General features: G+C 28.4%; 1 protein-coding gene across 3 annotated transcripts in view; it reads left to right on the plus strand.

Moving 5' to 3' along the window:
• Positions 1–1381: 1381 nt before the first annotated feature.
• Positions 1382–26595, plus strand: part of Cog1 (conserved oligomeric Golgi complex subunit 1) — a 48941-nt gene continuing 23727 nt past the window's right edge. For all 3 annotated transcript variants that reach the window (XM_067281169.1, XM_067281168.1, XM_067281170.1), the window contains exons 1-25: positions 1382–1519; positions 3711–3802; positions 5107–5151; positions 5246–5312; positions 7348–7451; positions 7524–7593; positions 7661–7849; positions 9208–9249; positions 9543–9626; positions 9703–9739; positions 9816–9926; positions 9995–10054; positions 10135–10200; positions 11855–11936; positions 12004–12109; positions 13654–13752; positions 13826–13917; positions 13991–14152; positions 14252–14443; positions 14510–14575; positions 17107–17227; positions 18612–18676; positions 18749–18842; positions 21867–21944; positions 24235–24311. In XM_067281169.1, the coding sequence (XP_067137270.1) occupies positions 3720–3802; positions 5107–5151; positions 5246–5312; positions 7348–7451; positions 7524–7593; positions 7661–7849; positions 9208–9249; positions 9543–9626; positions 9703–9739; positions 9816–9926; positions 9995–10054; positions 10135–10200; positions 11855–11936; positions 12004–12109; positions 13654–13752; positions 13826–13917; positions 13991–14152; positions 14252–14443; positions 14510–14575; positions 17107–17227; positions 18612–18676; positions 18749–18842; positions 21867–21944; positions 24235–24311 (2192 nt within the window). In that variant the 5' untranslated portion in view covers positions 1382–1519; positions 3711–3719. The remainder of the gene's footprint in view (positions 1520–3710; positions 3803–5106; positions 5152–5245; positions 5313–7347; positions 7452–7523; positions 7594–7660; positions 7850–9207; positions 9250–9542; positions 9627–9702; positions 9740–9815; positions 9927–9994; positions 10055–10134; positions 10201–11854; positions 11937–12003; positions 12110–13653; positions 13753–13825; positions 13918–13990; positions 14153–14251; positions 14444–14509; positions 14576–17106; positions 17228–18611; positions 18677–18748; positions 18843–21866; positions 21945–24234; positions 24312–26595) is intronic.

The following is a 26595-nucleotide window of genomic DNA, read 5'->3' on the forward strand; positions in this document are numbered from 1 at the left end:
TTTCATAGTAGACAGGATAAACTGTAAGTGATCTAGTTTTGCTAAGTTTACGTACTTTTCGAGTAAAAAAAAAAAAAAAAAAAAAAAAAAAATATTTACATTAACGATTAAGCACTGGTATCTTTAAGAATCGAACAGAGATCATTAAATGGTATTAGTATGGAAAAGTTTGTATTTTCCGTGCCAATAATATTCGGTTATTATTTCTTCCTAAAAACGTCATATTAAAATAAAGGTGTGAAAAATACTGTGTTATTATTATTTCACTTTTTTTCGAAGCATTTCCATGTTTTTTTTCACGAACTAGGGAACATCGTTTGCAGCAGCTCGTTTCTTAATTTCCAAAAGTTTTCAACTTGCATTAATGAGGAATATACGTAAATGCAGAGACGTCTCCCAACTCCTCTAATGTATAAACCGAAACGCTGATGATGGAAGTCACCGATCATCAGCGCCACAAGCGGAGAAAATATTAACTAGCGTCTATACACTTGGTCGCAGAGAGAATTGGCGACAGCCTTACTAGCGAAGCGATCAAGCGGACTTACACTTAGTAATGAGTGGTCAACTTCTTGGAAAGCGAGAACGAAGAAAAGCCATCATTATAGCTTAAATTTTGATTTGAATAAAACAAAACATAACTTTTTCCTAATTTTTCGTTAACACCTGTTAATTCGCCTTACCGATTACGAGTTCACTGGATATATTTCGCTAGAGGCACTATGGTCAGTCTTAGCCAGCCAATGTGTTTCTCGTGTGTGTATATATGGACTGTTTTTCCCAACTCTTTCTGCCCTGTGGGCACTAATAGGAATTTTTTTAGCAAGCCCATTATGGATGCGGCTAGGCCCACAATGGGCGACGAAGGACGGGACTCGACGTATCCGGACGAACAACCCACAAACGGGTCGAAAAATCCCTAGGAATTTTTCGACCCGTTTGGATTCAGATCCCGCGTCCTTCAGAACGGTAGACTGCCATTTTAACCGCTCGCTCGACTTATATTGGACTGTCTAGCAGGCATCAATTTAGTCCATTATAAGGACGATTATACACGGCTTGACATACGTAAGTCAGAAAAAAGTTCTTGAAGTTACGACCAGATTAAAACCCAGTCCCTGAATAAGGTATCTATACGCCTCTTCCACATATTTACAAAATCATTTACTGTACGTATTTTTAAATACAGAAATGATAAAAGTGAATTTTTCGACAGAAACATATATAAAAATTATATTATACATTATTATATGAAATATTTAACATTAATTTTTATTTTTCGAACAAAATAAACTAAAATTTTGACAATATTTTCGTACACGTCATAATTTCGTATTTTCTTTTCATTTACAAAACTCTCCGCCAGGTGGATATTTTTATTTTGATGTGTGAAGGCTTGTGTTTTGAAAAGTTATGCAGAGAATTTATATTTCTGAGTTACGAGATGGTTTTATAGAATAACTAAATATTTTCTTTAGCTAATATAGCAACAGTTTACGGTTATATACTGTAGATCCAGGTAATCTTACGTAAGTTTTGGGGAATATTAACATGCTGTATTACAATACATTTTGCTAATGATTTCAGAGAATTAACATGGAAAATACAGTGTAATAAATGTTTCATGAAATTGCCAAATTTATTTCGATTAATGTTCACCTAAGTAGCCCCATTGGCGGTACCTCCGTTATCGGAGCGACGGTCGTTTTCACTACTTTTTTAGCGAAATCGGCGTTTTATTTTGTATTTTTTACATAAATCACACCACCCCCACAATTGACTCGTCTCTGAAGATCAGTCTTAACATTTATCAGTCTACCCACTATCCTCTGTGCTTTGCATGTAGGCATGCACTTGCTAAAACTATATAACATCAAGTATTCCACGAACAGTCAAGTGGGCTACTTGAAGCTGGCATGGTCACGTGGGAAAGTTGTTAAACATTATACCGCTATTGGGGCTACCTAGGTGAACATTGACCTTTATTTCACATTAAGATTCTCCTTAATGCTATACAGAGAGATATTTAGCATTAAGAAGGAGAACCTTAAATTGGAGTTAAGCTCATAGCTCAATAGAGAATGAGCTTCTGATTGGCATGCAGACTTTATGGTCATTTATATTCTTTGTGCTGTTCTCTGCACATTTTGATAAAAGTTTACTCTTTGTACACAGTGTGTTTTTTCCTAATTTACACTAGTAGACATGTCCTAAATGGATAGCGATTTTTGGGGGCAACACATATAATAAAAGCTATAAGCAAAAACTTGTCGGATTACTTATTGACTCTGCATGCTGGAAACTGCCATTCCCTAACCTTGTTTACATCATTGAGTAGCACATTGGATGGCGGATGCTTACAAATTGTGTTGTGTGACCTTGCTTTGATGTCAGTCGGTCACGTGACTATGGCTCTTCCAGTATATTAGTAGTTATTGACCATCCTTTCCTGGGAGGAGGTCAACTACTACTTTTATCGAATTAACTTCAACCCCTTCTGCAGCAGTACTTTTTTTCTATCAAACCATTGGTATGATGGCATTTGAATAGGAAAGTTGCATAATATAAGATCACTGGTCAGCACAAAATATGATTTAAGTGGTTTTCCATGGTGCTGAGTTTAAATATTTGGTCTATTTTTGCAAAATTTGATTGGTTGCCAGATCATTGTTTGATATTTGGCTGTGAATGGAACAGTTTGTTAGAGTTAACATTAGGAAAAAATGTGATATCTGAAAAAATTTAAGATCATATTTTCAATTGCTTTCTACCTGACCAATGAAATTGTGCCATTTCATACCATCCAAGTATCGCAATAAAGATGACAACGGTAGACTGAAACAACCAAACTCTTTATATAATTTTCATTTTAACGTTTGTTATATTATAGTATTTGATTTACAGTAGAGCATCGATTATCTGACCTCCAATTAACCGACTTATCGGTTCACCGACTGCGTTCTAGTCTGCAAATTCAAATGTCTGCTAGTGATGTGGCGCTACAATGTTTGGTTATGTCTTGGCTGCTTTAATATTATTTTTATTAAATTTTTGCATGTTTTAGCTGGCAGCACTGGCTCGACTATGAAAGGGAGGCTAGTATTTAAACCAGGCCTAATACACTATACTAATAATGTATTTTTTCATACTTTTCGGTTATCCGACCAACCCCAGTCTCCAATTAAGTCGGATAATCGATGCTCTATTGTATATAAGTACAAAGGTTATCTTATGTAAGGGTTCATCACGCTGAGTGACCAATCTAACACATTTTAAATTAACAATTCTTTATTCCTTTACTGTACACAATTTAAAAAATTTTTAAATGTGTTAGATTGGTCACTTGGTGTAATGAACTCTTATGTAAGATAACATTCATAGTTATATAAATCAAATACTATAATATAATATAATAGAAGGGTTAGTAGTATAAAATAATCTAATAATCTTAATTTCTGCTGCTGTTAATTTTTGCCCTGGAAATGCTGGGCTTATCTGCTAGTTATATATTTTTAAAGTAAACATTAACTTTGTAATTGTTAATTTAATATTGTAATTTTGACAACATATAATTACTCAATTAAAAAGAAATGTTATGTATGCCCTTTTAAAGATTTTTAATTATTTGACTAACGTATGACATGACAATATAATATGATTTTTTTTAATTTGAATTATATTTTTTTAATAATAATAACATGATTATTTAGATAATCAAAATGAAGATTGCTTCTGTGGGTGCTGATACGTTATTTCAAGAATATACTATTAAAGAAATACAAGAAATACAAAAAAAATTAAAGTAAGTATTGTCTTAAATTAGACTGAGTATTATTGAGAATTATATTTAAAAGTATTCATCCACCAATTCCTTTTGTGGGCATTTTATTTTTACGCATTGCCTGTGTCTTTAGAACTCATGGCCTCATTTTACCAATTGTTTCCCAGCCTTATGTAGGTTGTTATGAAAAGATAGGGACAGTGTTGCCATATATGAAAAATCGGGGGTGTATGCAATTCTGTTGCAGCATCCATTTTCAGGAACAACATTAATGTGCATTGGGGCCACGTTCAGAATGCTGCAAGTTCAGATAGCAGAACATCAAGAGGATATTGCCAATAATAAACTCACAACTAAGCTTTCAAAAAGAGTGCAGGCGGTCCTCTACTTTCATACATAATTGGTTCGTGAAATGTATATGAAAATTGAAATGTACGAAAGTAGAGCAATGTAAAAACATCCAAAAGGGTTTTCAAAATATTTATTTTTATTGATTAGTATCTGGTGTTTTCTTTAAAAATTTGTCAAGAGATAATTGAATTATACTCTTCTCTTTCTTTTCTTGATAAAGAGGTCTGTTAACATGCTGTGTCTTTTTTCTATTGCCTTTCATTCATGAGACATATGCTCTCCATTGGGATCATATTCTTCCATGATCAAAAATTTGTCAGGATGCATGAAGGCTAACTCAAGATGTTCATGCTCAAGCTGAACCTCTGATACTGAAAATGGATGTGATTGATGTCGGAGAGGTGGGGAGGGACTAGTGACTAATAGTTCGTGAGAAGAGGAGAATCATTACATGAAAGTACGCACATTTTGCCATATATAGCAATAAAAATTGGAAGTACAAAATGTGTACGAAAGTAGAGAACCGCCTATATTAGAGCATGGCTACATGCCTCTTTGGGCTAATACTAGATTACTGAGATAGTGCTATGACAAAAGAATGTTATTCTTATGGGAAAAATCTTTACATTGTGTCATTTTAACCCTGTAATACCCCTACCATTGATATTCTGCATTTATGCATTTATAAAATTATTTAAGCAATTCACTTTGTAGCTGTTCTACACACTTTGGAGTTATATTTTTGTTGATAATTTTGCATACATTGCATTTTCATTATGCTGTTTTAATTTTTATTGAATATTTAATATTCCAACCTTGTACCTTAACTGAGTTTAAAAAAAGAAACTTTACATTTATGTTTTATTTATGTATGTCTTCAAAAGTGCTTGAAATTTTTAACAAATACATGTTTTTTAACATTGGTTAGGTGTGATTTCTCTCTCATATATTTAAAAGTATTTATATTTTGATAGAAATGAAATTGAAAAGAAAAAAGAAGAGTTGCGTCAGATGGTTGGGTGAGTTGAATTTCAGATTTTCTTATACAAACTAGTGGATAAATTATATGTCTATGAATATTTATAATCATTTTTGTTGTTTTTTTTTAATTAGTGAAAGATATAGAGATTTAATGGAAACTGCTGATACAATTACTGATATGAAATCAATAGCTGAAAATGTAAGTCTCTTTTATATTAATGTTCACTATAAATTATTTTCAAATATCAAAAATAAATCCACATATTATAGATAATTTTTAATAACAGAACAAAATATAACAGCTAGTTATTATAACTTTATTAATTTGACTGATTCGAGCATGTTTTAATACTATAAACATAATTTTAAATAATTCACATTATGCAATTTCTTGTATATAATAATTATCGATTGATTGTTGTATTACAGATGTTACCAGTTAGAATGGTAAAATCTTATGAGGTGGTTATTATGACAGTATGGAACAAAAATGAAATAAAATTGTCTTGCTGTCATAAGTATTTGCATATCTTATGCTGATGAAAATAAAATTTTCTATATGAAGCTAGAAAGGATGAGAATATATTAATTAATAAATCATGTGATATTGTAAATTAAGTTTTGATATATAAATTTCCATATAGTTTTTACCATAAATTATTATTTTATATAAATATAAGAAAAAAAATTTATAAGTGTATTAATGAATAATTTTATATGTTCATAAAATGTAAAAAAAATTTTAATGTATAGATATATGAAAATGCTATAAAAAAGCTCTAGAATACTGTATATCTGAATATTTTTTTTTTCTCTTCATGTAAATGGAAAATCATCTATCAGAATTATGTATGCTATAAGAGGGGACTGTTTCCATTTAAACATATTAATTTATGTGATATACTTCTGACTTCTTTATTTAAATCAAACTAAAGTAAATAAACTCATAATATAAAAAAGTTTTTGTAACACTTTGATTAATGTTTTCAAGATTGATTCTCATCTTCAGATCATTATTTGAAAAGGCCTTTGTTTTCATTGATTATCAGTTGAACAAATTTCTTAAAAATGTATTCTATTCTTTTGAAATTTGATCCATATTTCAGACTCTGTGCTTTTTAAAACAGTATAATTATAAAAAGAAAAGGAAGTAGACCATAACAACTTAAATATAATACAATGTATAGTAATTTTTAACTAAGCAATCATATCCATTGATATAATATGATCTAAAATCATATGATATCTTGTTAAGCAGCTGTTTGTTAAACTTTGCTATAAGTCTGCTGTTCCAAGGAGGAAAAGTTGAATTAATTAAATTAACATAGTAGAGAGGATTCCTTCCATTTAACTTGCTGTTCTTTATCTAAAGCATATTTTGTATAGTGCCAAAGTGATCATGTTCGTTACCAAGAAAGATTGAAACAACACACAGATCTGATAGAAAACTTAATGAAAAAATATGAAACTGATAGATTAGATTTCTTTGGTACTTTTGTAATAAAATTCAGGATATAACGTTATGTAGACATAACAATGTAGTAAATGTTAATACCAATTTCTCATTGAATATAATACCTACAGATATTTCATAAAATGTATCCTTTACTCATTATCAGTTCAGCCATATTATTAAGCATCAAAGCATTATAATTTATCCAATATGTACTCTGCATAAGATAAAATTTAAAAGTTCAATTTTAACTGAATGGAAGTTGACACCGCAGACTTATAATCTGGGGTTGAGTTTTAGTACTTCATTTAGAGAATTAGATTTTCATAAGATTTAGATCTTAAATTTTATGAGAACTATCAACGTACTGTATTTATAGGTCAATAATGAAAAATGGATTATAAAATTAAAAACAATAGATAAAGAACTTCTAATAGAACCTGTATGTGTTCTTTAAGAGTTTTTCCTTTAATCTAAAAATAATGAACATAAAAAAATAAGTTTGTGGTTATTAAAATATGGAAAAGGAATATTCCTTATAGAATGAATGTTAAGAATTAAATTTAAGTTACACTTAAGTTAATAAATCTTACGTTTTTTAAAAATGATGGTTTATTTATAAGCTTCCTGTTCATATCTATATATCATTAATATAATAAAATATTAATAATAATAAAATTACTTATTTTTTTATCAATTACAATTAAAATGATTTTATTAGTATAGTCTTTTAATATAGATGTTTAATTCCATAAATTTTTATATTAAAAAATAATTACAGGTTACAAAACACATTAGTAGTATGCAGGAGCATTGTGTACAATTTCAACAATGTAATATTCAATCTGGAATAAAAAAAATAGCTGCAGAAAAAACCATAGAAAGGTAATGAAAAAAATAACTTCATTAAATGATATTTTTAAAAAGTTAATTTAATTGATCACATTTTTTTCTTAGAAAACAAAAATTTGCAGTTACTTATTCTATTGCTGCTCAGACTAAAATCCTAATGGACATTCCAACAAAGGTGATTTAAAATTTTAAATACACAATTTTAAACCAATCTGTTTCTAATAACATGCTATATTCTTTAGATTTGGTCATACACGGAAGATAAAAATTACTTGAATTGTGCTCTTCTTTATTTATTAGCATGTCACACACATGCTTCTTTACTGTTAGATCCTAGCCATAAACTTGATGATTCTTCTTTAAATTCTAAATTTCCAATAATTAATGATCAATGGATGGCAATTACTTCATTTCATAATGTAATTATTCAAGTAAGTGACTAAAATTTTATATTAAATATTTATTTCTGTGAGAATGGGCTAAAAAGTTTTGTCTTCTTTGTGTTGTTCTAGTTAAAAATGATTATTTCCAGTTAAAACTGATAGACTGGTAGTTTGCAGTAACCTCCAATTTTCAATTTGGCAGACTGCAGTTTAGTATGAATTAAAATGGTGATCTGTCAAAACATTTGTTTCAAGAAGTGGGTATTTTTTTAATTTCTTACAGTAGAAAATGTTGGCACCAATTGACATTTGTTGAAGATTCCAAGCTATTTATGGAGACCAGTGAGTCAATGTGAGAACTCTTGAGATGTTTGCTATTAAGACTCAAAGGTAAAGAACTGGAAAAAGGACAAACCATAATCAAGGAAGCCTACAACTGTAACATATGAGTCTATCAAAAGTGATTGAAAAAATAATCTATGAAAATTCTTGCAATTAAACAAAAAGAATCACAATTAAGCATTTAAACATTTTTGAATTAAGCATCTCTAAAGGAGTAGACCACATAATCACATTTCTTGGATATTGTAGTTTGTGTGAGATGGATATTGTGCATATTGTTGGATGAAATGAAGGCTGAATTGGTTTGATTTAAAAGAACTCTTGGAAAGAGTTGAAGATAAAGGTGAAGTTTTTTGAAAAAAAATTGGTTGGAGAAATATAGTTCACCACTAGTGCCCAGAAAGCAAAAGGCAGTCCAAATGGAGTACATTCATGAAGTCATCACAGCTAAAAAATTCAAAAAATAACCTTCAGCAGGAAAGAGTATGTTGACTGCATCTTGGAATATTCAAAGGGTTGTGTTGGCAGAGATTTTAGAAAAGAGACCATAGTCAATTCTGAATATTATATTGAAACTCTAAAATATTCAAAAGTTGTATCAAGAGGAAAAAAACAAAGACCTGATGAAATGTTTCTCAGCTTGACATTGCCATGCCATACACCAGCAGAGTCACTGCTGCTACCATTGATTTTCCTTGTTCCCACATCCAGTCAGGTCATACTCCAAATGACTTCAACTTCTTTCCAAAGATGAAAGAACACCTGAAGGGTAAACATTTCAAATCTGGTGAGAAAATGAAGGTTGCAGTATATCAGTGGATTCAACAACTCCATAGTTTTTCAATGATAGACTTTGCAAACTTGTAACACACACAGAAGTCTATTAAGATAGAGAAAATTATATTGAAAGATAATTATGTAATCTTGTAAATAAATAGTAAAGCTACATTTCAAATTTTGTTTTATTAATTTACGTTGTTTCATTGCTGTTCTGTTAAAGTGACAGCCAATACTTTTCAGTATGCTCACGTATTTAATGAAAAAATAATAATTTTTTTTTGCAGAATTGCCAAAATAGTATGGAAACAGAAAATGTCATAGATGGAGTAAGTTTTAAATTTCTTTTGAGATAAGAATTAACTTAATGTAGTTATTTTTGCTTTAAAAATATTTTTACAAATTTGATTACAAAAACTATACAGTAACTTATTAGCAATAAATTAAATTTTATTATATAAAATCAATTTTGTTTCGAATATTTACAATTACTGATAAACATTAAAAAGTTTTGAAGGACATTTTTAAACAAGAATGCTAATTATAAATTTTTTTGTAATAAAAAAAACTTTTAAATTTAATTTTTAAAATATATAAATGTAATTATATAACTCTTTTTCAGATGACAGAGCACTTCTGTTGTATTATGCTAATGACTGATGTAATGACAAGCGACATCTTCAATATGTTTCTTGAACGACGTTTAGTAAGATTAAATATTTCCTATTTTATTACAATTTCAATAATTTACGAAATGTTTTAACATGTAAATATATTTACAGAAAGCTATTGAAAAATTGTTCCAAATTCAAGATCAAGGTAAGAAAATTAAAAATATTTTATATAAAAGGAAAATTTGACAGATTTTTTTCATTTCTCAAATTAAAATTTTCAGAAATAACAACTAAGACACAAGCTTGTAATTTAACTTCTCTTCTTACCAGTACACTTTATCTGGCAAATAAAATATTTTATCCATCTTACATAAATGAATCTAATTATCAAGGTAAGTAGTGATAAATAAATATCTGAATGCTATTCTTAATTATATAAATTGCTTTTAATTATTTGCAGAAGGAAAAATTAGTTTATTAGTGAAAAAACTTCATGCTATTACAAACAAAAACAATTCTGGTAAAATTGTTATAATATATTAAAATGAAAGTTTATTTAAAAAATTTTTAACAATAATAATAACAACATTTATATTACAGGACCTCTCTCATTGCTGGATATTGAAACATGTTACAGTCTCAAATATTTACCTATGTCAATAACAGGTAATATTCTTTATTACAATGAAATGTAGAATAAAGTAACTAAAATAAATTCATTGATTAATAGTTAATGCAATTACTTTAGTTACTTTAGTTTTAAAATAATATTTAAAAAAAAAGGTGTTTACAAAATTATATACAGTAAAATCTGTAAAAACCAGAATTCAATGGGACACTCTTGTTCTTTTATCTCAAGTTTTCTGCCATTGACAGAATGTATAGTCTTCTCAATTTTCTATTGCTCTGTTGTTTATACAAATGCTCTAAAAAAACCTATCTTTTCCCTTTTATGAGATTGGATATAAAAAAAAAACTTTATATTTTACATATGTTTATTCACATTGCATTTGTTATCATTGCAATTCCAAGAAAATTTGTGGTAGAGAAATATTACAGCAATTTTATTGCCATAATATTTTTCTACCACATTTATTGCAATAAAATGGAGTAGAGCTTTTCCTAATCTGTAGGCATTAACCCATGATCACATGCAATAGAGATTCAATTTTCTGCACCTAGGTCAGAAAATTACCTCTAGTTTTTTGCAAGCATTTTTCACAAAGTTGACTGTTGATTTACTTAGCTGTGTTTTCCTGATATCCTCATGCTATATGTTCTCCATCTGACTGTGTAAAAAATTTTTCCTGCTTATCATGGGTCCTCAAAATGTCTGTGGAAAATCACCATCTATGCATGTGATTGTGTGTAGTTTTTTCTTGTTTCATGATTACATACATAAGGTAACATTTACAGTTTCTGGTACAAAAAATTTACATTTCTGCACAAGGAATTGTTTGTTTGTTAAGTTATCACAATGCAGCATTTGAGTGATCTGCTTATGGGTGATGCCTATGGGTCTTTTTAAGGATAACTGGTCTCTGTTCAGGCATTACAGATGTGGAAAATTCCACATGGCCAGTCTGTCCAAGTGAGGCACGAACTCACGATCAAACTCCCAGTGTTCAGGGAACAGGACTACTTGACTCTACTGGTGGGCTGCACAAGGAATTAACCAAACGTTTTTATATATACAATCAGCAATCCACAAAGTGTGCCAAACATTCGAACATCACATAGATGATAGTCAAAAATAACAACACTAAAGTCTACACAATACAGACTTATCACATGCTTCCAACACTACAAAATATACCAGCACATTGAACAACACAACATTCTCATAGAACAACAAACAGCTGTTATAAAAACCACATGGAATGCAAATAACAGCTACTCATAGATTTTCATTTTATGATAAATACACAGACAACACAAAAATCTGTACTGTACATGGCATACATAGATTATAGGAAAGCATTTGACAGCATCTGTGGTTATTATGCAGATTGCACATACATAAAATACACCTAACACTTATTTCAAAAAATACAATCAAATACTGGAGAATGACACTACACATCATGCTTTATGAAATAAACCATTATACATAAAATTAAAATAAAAATTAAAATGATTAAAATGTACATAAGCCAATGCATTTTCTAAGATTATCTTAGCCCAATCTGATTTCATTTTTCCTTAAACATGCTATCTAATAGGTTTTTTATTTTCTAAAATGTTTTCATTATTTATGTAATTCTATAATGATACAAATTACTTGATTAATTATAAATATAATTAATTCATTTTACTTTAGAATTTAGACCAAGATTGAAAACTACTCTATCTGTTGCAACTGAAGAAGAGTTAAAAACTGTGTGTGATGTATGGATTCAGAAGTATGAATATAATAGTTATTTGAAATTATGTAATCATAAACATTTTAACAATTTTATTACTTTTTAGAGCTATTCAAGTTATACATTCTGGATTGGAACAACAGTTACAATATATTAATACAATTAAAGGACTTGCAACTATTCAGGAAGCAGTAATTGAACTGCTTGAAGAGGTAATTAAACAAAATTTTACAAATTAAGTTTTCTCTAAATCAGTATTAATTAACTTACTAATGAATAAATATAATGAACAATTCACTTATTAATATTTTATTTAATTATTTTTTGAAGCATTAAAAAAATACTGTGACTTTGATTTATGAGTACTTAATGTAGAAAAGTTTGATATAATGAGCTATTTTCCTTTATTTCTCTTCTTTATTTACAAGATGAAATATTCAATACAACAAATGCTGACTGATATTTATGAGATGAAATACTTGATAGAATGAATGTTATCTGATATTTAAAAGAACCAAATTGTTTAATCTTGAATGTAATGAGACTGACATTTTTATGCATTATGTTTAGATGATTTATAGGTTTCTGTATTATTTTGTTTTATTTAGCCTGCATATAGAAATGTTTTGTTCCAGTTTTCTAAAATCACATGAACCAATTTTAACAATAATTAATTTTAATGAACTTCTGTGTATGTTATGTTCAATATAATTCTAAGAGATGATAAGTAGATAAATTTATTAATGTAATACTAGTTTTAATCATTATAAAAATATATATATTTTTAACTATTTGAAAAGTAACATGCTGAATTATATATCTAACTCTCAATTTATGTAGTATTTGAATTACACTATTTTGCAGTCAAAAAATGGGACAAATTTTTTATACAAAAGATTTGTATAAAATAAAAAATGTTATGAAAATATTTTCAGTACTTTATTTTAAAATTAAGTATTTTCATTGATAAAATTAATGTTTCAGCATATTCTATTATGATGTTGCAGCCATTTACTGCTACTTTCAACTTACACATCATTCAAAGAGATGGGATTCTCCATTTTGTACTGTGTCTCAACCATAATTTCCTCTAAGCAAACCAATAGCACAGAAATTTTTAAGAATTGCATATTGAAGAATAAATTGTGCAATTACTGTGTTAGCAGATATTAACATTTTTGTAATTATAAATAACAATAAACACCAGGTTTTTGTAATCAATGTTTCTTGTAAGTTGTGCAGCTATTGCTTGCAAAGTCACTTAATTCTACCTGACTTCATAATCTGTGCATCTGCTTTCTGGCTTAGAAAGACGGTCTTTACTTTGCATCAAACATAAAATGTAACTCTATATCATGAAATGTACAAAGAATTAAATAGAAATAAAAGTAAGCTTTAATATGAGATTTTATTGAGATAAGTTTATTGTCTTCAATAAACTAATTATAAAAAACACTGGGATCAAAGAAGTTAATAATGGAAGTGATGCAAGAATGAAATTTCATTTTCATGCATTTTATAATGGCCAATAAAAAATGAAACCTTAGAACTTCTACTATTTTCCATATAAATGTTAGTTTTGGTTTACAAGCTACTGTGCAAATGTTGGGTATATTTAGCATTTTACTTAAATGATTATTGTGATTAGTTAAATATTTAATATTGTAATTGAATTTTCATTTCTGTATTTAATTTTTATAGGACTATGCTATATTTCATAATGCAATAATTGGATATAAATTTTTTCTGTATGTAGATATCTGAAGAATGGTCTGACACATGTAAGCATATACTAAATTCTTATGTTGATGTATGGGATACATTTTTTAAACCTGTTTTTATCAACAGAATTAAGGTAAGTAATAACAATATATGAACTGTAGATACTGTAATGAGGAGGAGGAAATATTATTTTGGTTTTTTTTTAGGCAATTATTTCTTCTCATTTGAAAGAAGCTATTAATGTTTGCATAAATGATATTGATAAAACATTAGAGGATTTAAAAAGTACAAAGCCAGAGTAAGTGCAAATTATTGTTTGCTTAGAAGAGATATTTTAAAGAATTTATTAATGGATTATATTTTATTATTAGACAAATAGAAATTCTTGAAAATGAACTTATCAGTTATATTTGGACTGAATCACCATTAGATTTAAGCCCTGGGTTAGGATGGTTGCCTCATTCACAGAGACAGTTATGGGATGGTGGAAATATAGGAATGAAGGCAAAAGGCTATACACCAAAAGTTCAAAAGTAACTATTATAAATGTTTAATATAGGTGAAAATATTAATGTAAATTGTTCAATGTATAGGATTTTTAATAATTTTTTCAATTACTACAATATTTTCAGAATCTCTAAAGGATTAGATAAAATGTTTGAAATATTAGTAGAAGATTTATCCCATTTTAGTTCTCAAAGTAGAAAGTATGCTAATAGCAAAAAATTATTTACTCTATCTAAATCTATAGCTAAATTAGATCTTGAAGACTCTCCAGAAGTTCATTCACACTTGATAACTGTAACAGCTAATCATATTAATTAGTAAGTAGCTTAAAAATTAAAATAAATAAATTTATAAATTTTATGTACATTGTTTCTTTATTTCAGTCTCTTAGCTCATATTAAGGAACTCATTGAGAAAAGAGATTCAGAAGATAAAAATATAAAACTTGGGTAAGTGTAAACATTCAATCTAATAACTTGAATTTAAAGCCAAATGATCTGCTGGATTATTGGGCTATATTAGTCATCCCCAGTTGGCACCATGGAGCTATAATATCTTACTGGAATCGCAGCACTCTGTTGCTACTAGTGGTGTACTTGAAGCTGGAGGTAGCTTTGCTGTAGAACAAACCACCATATTGTGAGGAAAAGAAAGTTTATCTTTTGAGCTCAATGTTGGAAAAGCTAAGGTAAAGAATAACATAAAAACAGTAAAGAAAACATTTGGTTAGGTTTATTTATATAGGCAGTGCAGCCACATTTCCTATAATATGTTTCATCCCTATCTCTCTTGCTTCAATCTAACTTTTTTTCAATTTTTTCCTAGTCAATCTTGATGAAATTTTTTTATTTAATGCAGAACATGATTATAACAAAAAATATTCATCTGGCATTCTAGTCAGGCCTCTACTAGTATTAGTTTTTGATGTTCTATCTGATTTTCTAACTCAGAAGTTTCTATGTTACACAGATGTTAAGTTAAACCTTACTAAAAATCTTGAGCAGCAGCCCCTGATAATTTCAAGAATGTTTTTCAATATGATATATTTCTGCTGAACTGTGGTTTAACTGAAATATATCATATTGAAAAACATTCTTAAAATTATCCAAGGATATTTTTCAAATGCTCTTTTTACATTCCCTCGTGTTGTGTATACAGAGCAAGGAACATAGCAATGGAAAGTATTGGAATTGTGTCAAATTTTACCCTCAGAGTTTTTTTGTAAATCTCTTGTGCGCGCATGTGTGTGGGGTGGCATCTATTTTGTTTAATATCTCAGGATGGGGTAATGATTAAGAAAGGAAATTTTACTCATTATTAGCATTTATATATATAAATTTGACACAATTCCAATACTTTCCATTGCTATGTTCCTTGCTCTGTATTCACAACATGAGGGAATGTAAAAAGAGCATTTGAAAAATATCCTTGGATAATTTTAAGAATGTTTTTCAATATGATATATTTCAGCTGAACCACAGTTCAGCTGAAATATATCATATTGAAAAACATTCTTGAATACACAGTTCAGCTGAAACATATCATATTGAAAAAAATATATATATATACCGTATTTTACAGACTATAAGACGCACTTTTTTCTTTGAAAAATTGCCTCCAAAATTCAGGTGCGTCTTATAGTCCGTAGCGTCTTATAGGTATTTTTATTTTAAAAGTTGCTTAAAAATTAAGGTGTGTCTTATAGTCTGTAGCATCTTATAGTTCGTAAAATACGGTATATATATATATATATATATATATATATATATTTTTTTATATATAAAACTTTACCTTCTAAATTAAGTGTTTTGCCACTTTATAATAATTAATAATATAAAAAGTTTTTTAATAAAATTGTGTAATGGATGACACCATACACAATTTTATTCATTATAATTAAAAATATAAAAGGTATTTTTTAAACAAAATCTAATAACAGCTGGGAAAATTATGCAACTTGTTGCTGGATTTATTTTTGAAATATTTAATATCTTGGCTGAGATAAGCTAATTTTTGTGGCATTGTAAAAAATTTCAGTTATAAGATGAGATTTAACATCAAAAATTGTCTTATGATGTATAAGTGTTTTGCCTTAAATCCTACCAAAGCCAATAATTTACATTAAAAGTTGGGTTTTGATAAATCGTAATTTCTATAGACAGCACATTTCATCATTTTTCCATATTCAACAAATAAAAATAAAGATGTAAATTTACATGTACAGTAAACATATAGTACCACTACTCATTGCATTTTATTTGGGTTACAAGTAGTGTATCATGTCAGTTAAATAAAAGAAGTTTAAAATATGTTTTCTTTATTAACTATAAAATTTATTTCTTATTGTTAATTTTAAAGCTTTTCTGATGCACATAGTGGTGAGTAATACCAATTCGAAGCTTTTGAGTTAATCAAAAACCTTAATAAATAAACAAAAAGCAGAATTGTTTCATCGAATTACAACTTTAAGCAACAAGCTTACTATGTTCCTTCCATGCTCAAGATGGGAACTTCTGTCCTGCATGTGCATATACTGGCTTCACTTGATTCCAGGGGCTGCTGCTCCAGTAGTATAGCTCTGTGGTTGGTGCTGTGGGTGATGAGTATGGTTGTACCTAAATTTCTAATAGTTTTGGAGACGTAGATTGGATAGAGGTCTGGGCAACATTACTGGAAATTCATCTACACAGTAGTAAGCAAGAGTTTCAAGTTTGAATCTTGCTTTGGGCCAATTCTTTTTTTCCAGAACTTTCTAAATTAAAATTAAAAATTAATTTATTTATAATTATTAAATTTATCAAGAGATGGTGGCCTTACTGCCCACCTCTATCCAAATTATTTTATATTTAATTCTTGAAATTAGTCTTAGAATAGCCTGATAATCTGGAAGATTGTTTGGCTTGGATAAGTGTATTAGAATATAAATTATTTTAAATTTAATGATTAAAAGTGATTACATAAGTTTATTATTTCTTTTTAGATTGTTATTTTTAGGTCAGTTTTGTTGTAGTTTAATTGATTTATGCCAACATATTTGGTTATGTCTAGCTTCAAATAATTCATCTGTTGTTTCATATAAAACAAAAACTGGAAATGAAAAGGTAATTATTAATTATTAAAAATTAAACGTAATTATTAACTAGATTTTGCATTTTTAATATCAAAATTTAATTCATTTATTTTTGTTATGATTAGAAATAAAAGATAATGTTGTATATAATCAGTTGAAGTGATGGTTTTTCAAAAATACTCAAATTTCAGCTAAAATTTTTCAATTTCAATTTTAAAATAAATATATTTTGAATATTAGACATGTCTTAACTATCATATATAATATACAGTGTCCCCTAAGTTTGAAACGGAACCATAGGAATTATGCTGATGTTTATTCTTTTACCAATAAAGCATGGTGCTGAGTGTGGAAGAACTAATTCAAGTTATTCTGATAGTCGGGTCCACAGTCAGTGAGGTCACTGAAGAGTTTAACAGACTGCATCTAGACCACTGTGTGTGATTGGTGGGAAGCCTGGATGCAATCTAAACTCTTCAACAATTCTATACTGATTGTGGAATTCCCATCATCAAAATAACTCGAATTTGTTCTACTTAAAATATATAAATTTTGATAAAACTTTGTAAAGGATAACTACAAATTTTTATCTCTTTCCCAACATCACACATCATAGGTAAACTATGTCCTATGATGTGTAATAATATACTGATGACGATCGGAAGATCAAAATGCATTTATGAGAAAAATTTAAAAAATAACAAGGCAACGGTTTTAAAGTCTTTTAATACCAGTTTATGGTTATTTTAACAATCACCTTGGATGAAAAATCAGGAAAATGAAAAGGATAACTACAAAGTTCTATCAAAACTTATATATTTTTAATATAATTTTAAGTAGTTCAATACCCAACTTTGGTAAATACAAAAAGTCAAGAATAATTTTTCTTAATCTTTTTTAATAGATTTGAATTTGTTCCTCTTTACTCAGTGTTGTGCTTTACCTGTAAAAAAATAAGCAAAGATCAGCATATTTCCTATCGTTCCAAACTTATGGAACAACCTATATATAGTTTTTAATAAGTATTGCATTTTGTCTATTGATAAATCTGTCTAATGGTATAATGAAAACCATATTATGACTGTCTAATTCATAATAGAAATTTTTTAATGCATAATTACTAAAGATGTGGGAATTCATGAGTGAGATTAAATTGTATATAAGTAGAAAATTTTGCGAATATGTTTTTCATGCTTCAAGAATGATAATTTTAGAATTATTCCAAAAGCAAAATCTGCAGAAAAATTTAGGTTATTCAATCTTAAAAGCAACTATATCATTATCAATAAATGATTTAAGGGTTTTAACTTGCATATCTAAACCTGTAATTTACAATATATATCTATTAAGAGTTTGAGAAAATAAAATGATTAAAACAGAAAAATTAATTATTTTTCAATATATGCATATTTTAGGAAGAAAAATTATGCTGGGAACGTGTAAAAACTCTTATATCAGATCATAGTGATATGACTTACAAGTGAGATTTTTGTCTTTTATTATTTTTTTCAAATTATTTAAATATATGCTAATTTAAAATATTATTTTTTAGAACTTGGTGTAAATATGTTGTAAGAAAAGAAGTAAATAAACTTGGAGAAATATTAAATGATTGTTCTCCATCTTCAATTCTTAAATTTGTTGTGGTTTGTATAAAGAAAATTATTATTTAAATATAAAACTTTTATATCTATTATTAGAATTTTAATCATAAATCTAGTTAATGTTCAATTTAAACATTATTAGACATAAATGAAAATAATAAAATTTTAGTTGATCACATATTATTTCAATTATTTTATTACCATATTGGTCTGAATATTAGTCAATGCTTTTTCCCAGTTTTAAAGGGGCAAAAATTCTCTCTCAATCTACTATATTTACTCAAATATAAGATGCACTTGTTTCAGGTTTTAGTATCTTTGAAAATAGGTACTGTACATCGTAGATTTGATATAATATGTCATGATTAGCTATGTTTAGTTTTGTGTGTCTTGTTTCTCTTGTCGTTAATTGCATTATGTCGTTTTAACGATTTTATTACGCCAATATTAGTAATACAAAATATTTAAGAGGTAAACTTAGCTCAATCTTGTTAAGTCTCTTATGGTGACATTGTAACTACAGGTATGAAAATACCAGAAAAAGTTGTGCAGCACTTTTTCAAATGTTGCATTTCTGATGCTTTAAATGATACTAAATATGATTGCATGTAGGAAGATGTGTAAATCAAACTCGGTGTTGATTAGCATAGTTTTAATTTACTAAAAATAAAACTAATACTCAGGAACATGACTAAAACAACATTACTGTTGATTCAAGAGAGTCTAACATGGCAAATTTTAATTGAATAAATACTGATTCTGCTGACATAAATTTGTCCTGAGTTGTCTGTTAAAAAAATTTCTTGGGCAAACATATAGAAATTAAGGTGTATCTTAGATCTGATGGCATCTTATATTCTAAAATGAAACTGTTTTGCAAATATAAACATCTTAACAAAAACTCAATACATTATAAATAAGGCAGTACCAACTGTCGTATGACATTGAGTCTAAATAGTTATAAATAACTGGTAAATTTGACCTTGGAGGTATTAGGTGCCATCTTGTATCAAATTTAACAATTTTAGATTAAACTGGAAGAAAAGAATTGGCTTGGAGCAGGACACAAACCTGCAACGGCCACTTGCCATGCGGATGCATTGCCAATTACTCTACCCGGACCATCAGTTCAATCTCTTCCAGTATAATTAACCCTTTACCCCCAACATCTTGTTTAGGTTTATTTTGCAATCCCTCCTAAGGCAATATAGGTCAGTCAGGTGATATTATTTTAAAAATCCACCAAAAATCAAATAATAATTATAGCTGTATGAAAAAAATCACTTACATTTATTAATATCTTTAGTTTTAAATATGATATTTTTGAATATATTTTATTAGAAAAATTTATAAGAAAAAAATAATATATATCAGAACTGACACACAAACTTGATAATTTGTAACATTTTGTGAAAATTAACGTTGTCTAGTTACATAGTTGTTTGCTGGCACTGAGCCAGAAAGACGTAGAATATTGTTTTGTACAATTCGATATAACACTTATGCATGTATGTTTATTCGTTGTGAAATTATCGCACATTATAGCAAACATTTGATTGAAATCAAAATTTTATGCTGCTATCAACTAATATAATGAACTATTATACTTTATTCACTTCATATTGAACGAGATTATATATTTTTGTAATAAACATGTGATTACCAGTAGCAATACATGTAACATTTGTTGATATTTTCAATTAAAATAAAAATTAAAAATTAAGAAAATATATAAAATATCAGAACTGAATGCCACAACTTGAATATTTATAACACATTGACTTATTATAGCTAAATAAACTTATTATAGCTAAATAAACTTATTATAGCATAAATGAACTTATTATAGTAATATTGTTACATGAATATGCGAAAAATGAAATAATTTATTTTTTTCTAGCAATTTTTTAAGAAAAAATAGCATTAATTAAAATTTTTTAAGTCAACAAAACACCACCTGGACAAAAATATGTAAAACAGACGATAGACGATGCCGTCAAGTGCTGACATCTGTTGTTCGATAAATTTTACAAAAATCGATATTTACCAAAGTAACGATGCATCGGTACCCTCAAAGTTTTGCTTAAAAAGCCAGGGTACCGATCGATTGTTACCTTCGGGGGCAAAGGGTTAACATTATGATATAACAACAGTTATATTGTATCTATATTATTATATCGTAACAGAAGAAATTCTTTCACAGTTCTGCAAATACATAAGAAAGATTTTATTTTTCAAGCATTTCTATTTGTTATTGAAATAAATACCATTAAATATAAAAACTTTTCCTCTTCAAAATGATTTTATTGATGGAGATATACAAAACTTTAATAGACAGAAGCTTCAGAATTTCAGGAAACATTGCATTGAGAACATACAAGAGCAGTTGTTTGGCATACTGAAAGTTATGTTTAAAACACTATTTTGAGTTAAGAGAAGGATGATCTACAGAGCACATTATCTTATATATCCTTGCTGGATCACCAATAATATACTGCCATTTTAAAATAAGATGAACAGATACACAGAATGCATTATCGTGCTTTTTTGTTTTTTTCTTTTGAGTCCATGTTGTCTGTTTGGGTTCAATATCTTATACAGAAATTACAGTAATATAATTATTATAATAAACATTGTCAAAATATCAACAAAAACCTTTTAATATTAAGTAGTAAAGCAGGTAAAACCATGTTTTTTTGGTTTTTCATGAATACTCAGATGCATATTGTTCTATCCAAATTTGGTCCAACACAATCGAGTCAACATCAGGCAAGGTATTTAGTGTAGCTCATATGAAGCATTCATAGAGAATTAATTGCTCAATAAATATCATTGCTGTAGAATATTATTTACACAGATAAATAACTACTTAAACTCTGAATCACTTTCATGTAAAATTTTATTCAGAGTGGATGGGACCTTTTGGTACTAGAGTGACAAATTAAGCAGTTTTTATTTAATTAGTATTACTTATATTTTATAAAAATATTTAATTATTATTTTAATACAGAAAAATTTAATTTAATTTTAAATTTAATCTATATTATTATTATTTTAATAAAATAGCAATGGGATAAAATAGAAATTAAAGAAGAATCTGAAGATGGAAATGTTGTAAAATCAACCATTTCTATTCCAGTACAAGTAAGTTTTAAAAATTAATCAAAGAAAAATACTTTTAACGTATAGTAAAACCTGCATGAAACAAAATAACACAGTATTATTATTTTTATTTTGAACAAGTTTTGGTATTTTTTTCTTTAAATAATACCAAATTATTTGTAATTAATCTTGTAAGTAATCTTGTAATTTGTCTGTAATTAATGTCACACAGTTAAGTTCATTTTTTATAATAAAATCCCTTTTACAAGTGTAAAAAAATTTTATAACTAGGACTAGTCCAAATTAATTCAAAGTAATCCTAACTAAAGATGGGAGTATTCAAATGAAAGAATTGAGAACTATTGGAATGCAAAAATTTCTCATTTTCTAGGTATTTAAATACTTCTCAGATGCAAAATTGGTGACTTGCTCCACTGTCAAAAATTCTAATCACATTACAGTAATACAGAGACCAAATTATTTTATGATTTGACTTCTTGAGAAATTTTTTAATACTCTAAATTTCTAATTAATTGTTTACTTCAGTCTGTAATTATCGGCATGTTGATCAACTTGCTCTTGAATATTCTGTGCTGGTTAGTTATTAACTACTCTGTACAAGACAAACTGGCAGCAAGACTATCTTATTTTCATTGTTAGTGACAAATGTAATTTTATTGCTTGTTCTTGAGAACTCAATTTGCAGAAAACTATTTGATTCTTAGAAGTTATTGTTTCTCCCCCTGGTTAATTCCAACAAAAACTGTTTTGCAAATATAAACATTTAATATTAATGTTTTGCAAATATAATATTTAATATTAACAAAGATTTTTATTCGCATGTCCTCTTGTCGTGTGATCTTTGTTTCTCTGACAATGTTCAAAGTCATTCTCAGAATATAGTTTGGCATTCTTTTCAATGACTGTCATACATCGAGGCATGACCATTGAGAAAAGAGGAGCTAGAGATAATTTGGAGACATTGGTGGTTACTCCCTTTATAAATTAATGTTATTTTTACTTTTTAAAAAATATTATATTTATGAATGCATTTTATTAATAAAGAAACATTCTACATACATCATTTGTTTAAAAAAAAGGGGCAATCTCTACCTGGGCAGCATACAAGTACTCAATGGTCCTGCCTTAAGATTTTATTTGTTTGTCTACAAGTGAAATTTTAATTTCCTGTTTTATCGAGGTTAAGTTATGTCTTTGTAGCCAAAAACCTTTTCTGTTTCTACATTGGACAGATTTCTAGCTTATAGTAAACTTTAATATAAAAAATTTCTTCATTTTAAACAATTTGTGAGATCGGTGAGATTTTATGTAATAAGTCCAGTTAGAGTATGAAGAAATGTTAAGTATTTTGGCCTAGAGATAGACATTAAGCACTATCTTGTATTAAATTTAATATTTATTAATTAATTTAGAATGTTCTAGAAGAAAAGAATCAGCCCAAAGTGGGACTCGAACCTGCAACTGCCTCTTACCGTCCAGATGCATTGCCAGTTACACTACCCAGACCTCCAACCGATCTCCTCATTTCCAGTCAGCACCCATAGCCTATGAACTCCCACTGTGGCACTCAGCTAGCTATTGCTTTACCTTGGCAAGATGTTCATATACAAATATAAACATCTGTAATAATTAATCTGAACTAATAGTTCCGGAAGCAAAGATTGGACAGAGGTCCAGGTAATAATTGGTAACTCATCCACATGATAAGTGGCAGTATAATAATAAGAAAAATAATCTAATCTAACAAGATTATTTATTTAATGAATAATTTTAGCTTTTCAAAACTGTCATAATTAAGATTTTATTTATGATTTTCTCAGAATTAATCTGAAAATGGTTGTGAGAAGATGAAAATTTTTGTTAAATCTTTGCTGGATCAGAAAATTAGTTTCTCTATAATTTTAGAATCTGTTAATAATGGAAACATTGCTCATGTGTTAAAAAGTTGTAATGATTTTTTACTTAGTTTTATAAATGTATAAAGACTCCATAATATAAGTAAGAAGTAAATAATGATGATGAATTCACAATTCCTTAATTTGTGATAACAAAAAGCATTATTATAGCATATACAACATATCTGTAAACACATACAAGAATAAAAAGTGTAAAACTTAATTTTTTTATGCACTTCCCTAGTGAATTTGAAGAATTAAAAATTTAATTAGGTCGAATTACTGTAATTTTTTTGTTTTTTTATTTTTATAATGTGCTTTTCTTGAGTGTGAATCTTACATTTTTATCTTCTAGAAATATTTAAGTAATAGATAATTTTAAAATCGTTTATTTAATATTTAATAATGTTTTTCAGATATCTCCACAATTACACTCTGTGCTTTACAAATTATGTTGCAGTATTAATAAAGCCGGTGGACATGCTTTGAACAGGTAACTTTTAAATCATAATTTATTTATTTATTGAAATTTAAGATGATAAAAATTGGAATACTGCCCCTGTAGTAAGCTGATGCTATTCTAATTTGGCATACCTCATTGTCTTTGTATACAGTATAATTAATTAATTTGATTAAAATCTTTAAAAAAATTTTTGTTGGGATTGAAAATTTTAATAATTTCTAAAAAATAATCATCATTAGAGCAAGTTTTTCAACTTAAGATAAATTGATTTCATATTTCAAAATATCAAAATCAAACATATAATTAGAATTGAAAAATTGATAATTATGTCAGACTATATTTAATATGAAATTATTATTTAATGAAATAATATTTTGTTGAATAATATAATGTCATTTTTTTTTCATAAAATATTGATAGTTTTTTTTTTTGCTTTTTTAAATTTACAAGAGACCTATTTTATTGGAGTCACAAACAAAGCACAATGCTTTTGAAGTACTTTGGAAAAAGTTATACCATATTTACTCACATATAAGACAAGGTTTTTATCCATTTTTCACTGTTTCAAAAACCTAGGTCATCCTATATGTGCAAGCAAAGGATTCTTTTTGTTTTTGTATAATTTTTGTAAACTGTGTATTTGCATTTTTTACCAGATTCTCACCTTCTGGTGTTTAAAAACAAAAGTATTTTATCTGGGTCATTTGAATCATTCTTGTGTATTGTCAGGAGTAAAGATGAATAGCAATAGGAAAAGCAAAGCTTTTGAATTGAATTCCAAAATTACATGGGAGCCCAATATAAGTTTTAATTCATTCCCACGTGAAAACAGATGACTGTTTGGAAATTAGAATTTGAAGAAACTCATAAGTATAATTGGCGAAGAGTGAATTCAACTGTTAAGAATTGGCAAAAAAAGGTTCCCAATTGTCCAGCTTTACATGAACAAATTATGTTGTCGATTTTACCTTGAATTTTCCTTGAAGTTGAAAATGTCAGTAATTTTTGTGGGACAATATGTGCATTTACATGCATTTGATATTTTATTTGTTATTAAATGAAATAAAATTAGAATTGTATTAATAAATCTAATGTTTTTTATTTTGATCTTTAAAGTCACACCTCATCTATATGCAAGGTCATCTTATATTCAAGTAAATACAGTATATTATATATGACTTTATATATGAAATTACTGTATATAGTTTCATATTCACAAGAAACTACTGTATCAGTACAGTAGTTTCTTGTGAATTGTCATATTCAACTACTTCATGATGTTTTGTTTTCAGTTTATAGTAAATTCAGAATCAAAACATCTAAATGAATTATATCTAATCCTGATTAAAAGTCTAATACAGTGGTTGCCAAAGTGGATGCTACTGCACCCCTGTGGGTGGTGAGTAAATCTAGGGAGTGAAAAGAAGCAAGTGAGCAGCAGAGGGGTGCTGGAGGCAAGATACCAAACAGCAACCATAGGTGAGGGTTGGGGTCACTGACAACTTTTTCCTTTCCTACGTTAAAACTGGTAAGAAGAACCATTGCGTTTAATGGTTCCAGATGTGGAGAACAATGTCTGGTAAGGACAGTATGAGGTTCATAGAAAAGTTTTTCTAAGAATATTTCCAAGCCTTTCTCACACAAGGGAAAATGGGTTTGGGGCTAGCATTGGGTATAAATTTATGGAACCAAGAAGGTAGTGGCTTGAAGAAGTTCAGGACTCATTTGTGAGATCTGAAGGAGGTAGGAGGAAGTCGTACCTCCCTTTCCGGTTACAGGTCATTGACCTTTCACTTGTCAAGATGGCTAAGTTTACGATTGCGATCCCGAGGGACGGGACTCTTCTTGTTGGACGAGTGGAGGGGAGGTGAGATGGGGTTGACGATAAGGCAAAAGCAATATTCGAGTCAATGACACCATTGAACAAGTAAAACAAGGTTTATTTGAATTAAACAAAGGACAAAATACAACATGGACTAATATCCCTAATTCACGTAGGGGTTCGAGAGAGTTTACAGTGAGCTAAATCGATAAGGAAATTAACCATGAGGGTTAATTTCCTTATCGATTTAGCACTTAGATATCCAAGAAGTGTATATAGGTATCTGGGAATGGCACACTTTTATAAAGTCATGACTGAGCGCGGTGACACTGGAACTTTGGGTCTAGAGCGATGATGACCTGCGATGGCGTTGGTCTGGCTGATGGTACGAGACTCCCCAGAGGGGGGAAAGAAGTGGCTTTTATAGTTTTAGGCTGGGAAAATCAGTCACGTGATTGATGGTTAATTGCGATTCGAGTCATAGGTGTTCCT

Source organism: Centruroides vittatus, unplaced genomic scaffold (genome assembly GCF_030686945.1).
Source record: "Centruroides vittatus isolate TY-2023 unplaced genomic scaffold, ASM3068694v2 contig_911, whole genome shotgun sequence".
NCBI classification, from domain to species: Eukaryota; Metazoa; Arthropoda; class Arachnida; order Scorpiones; family Buthidae; genus Centruroides; species Centruroides vittatus.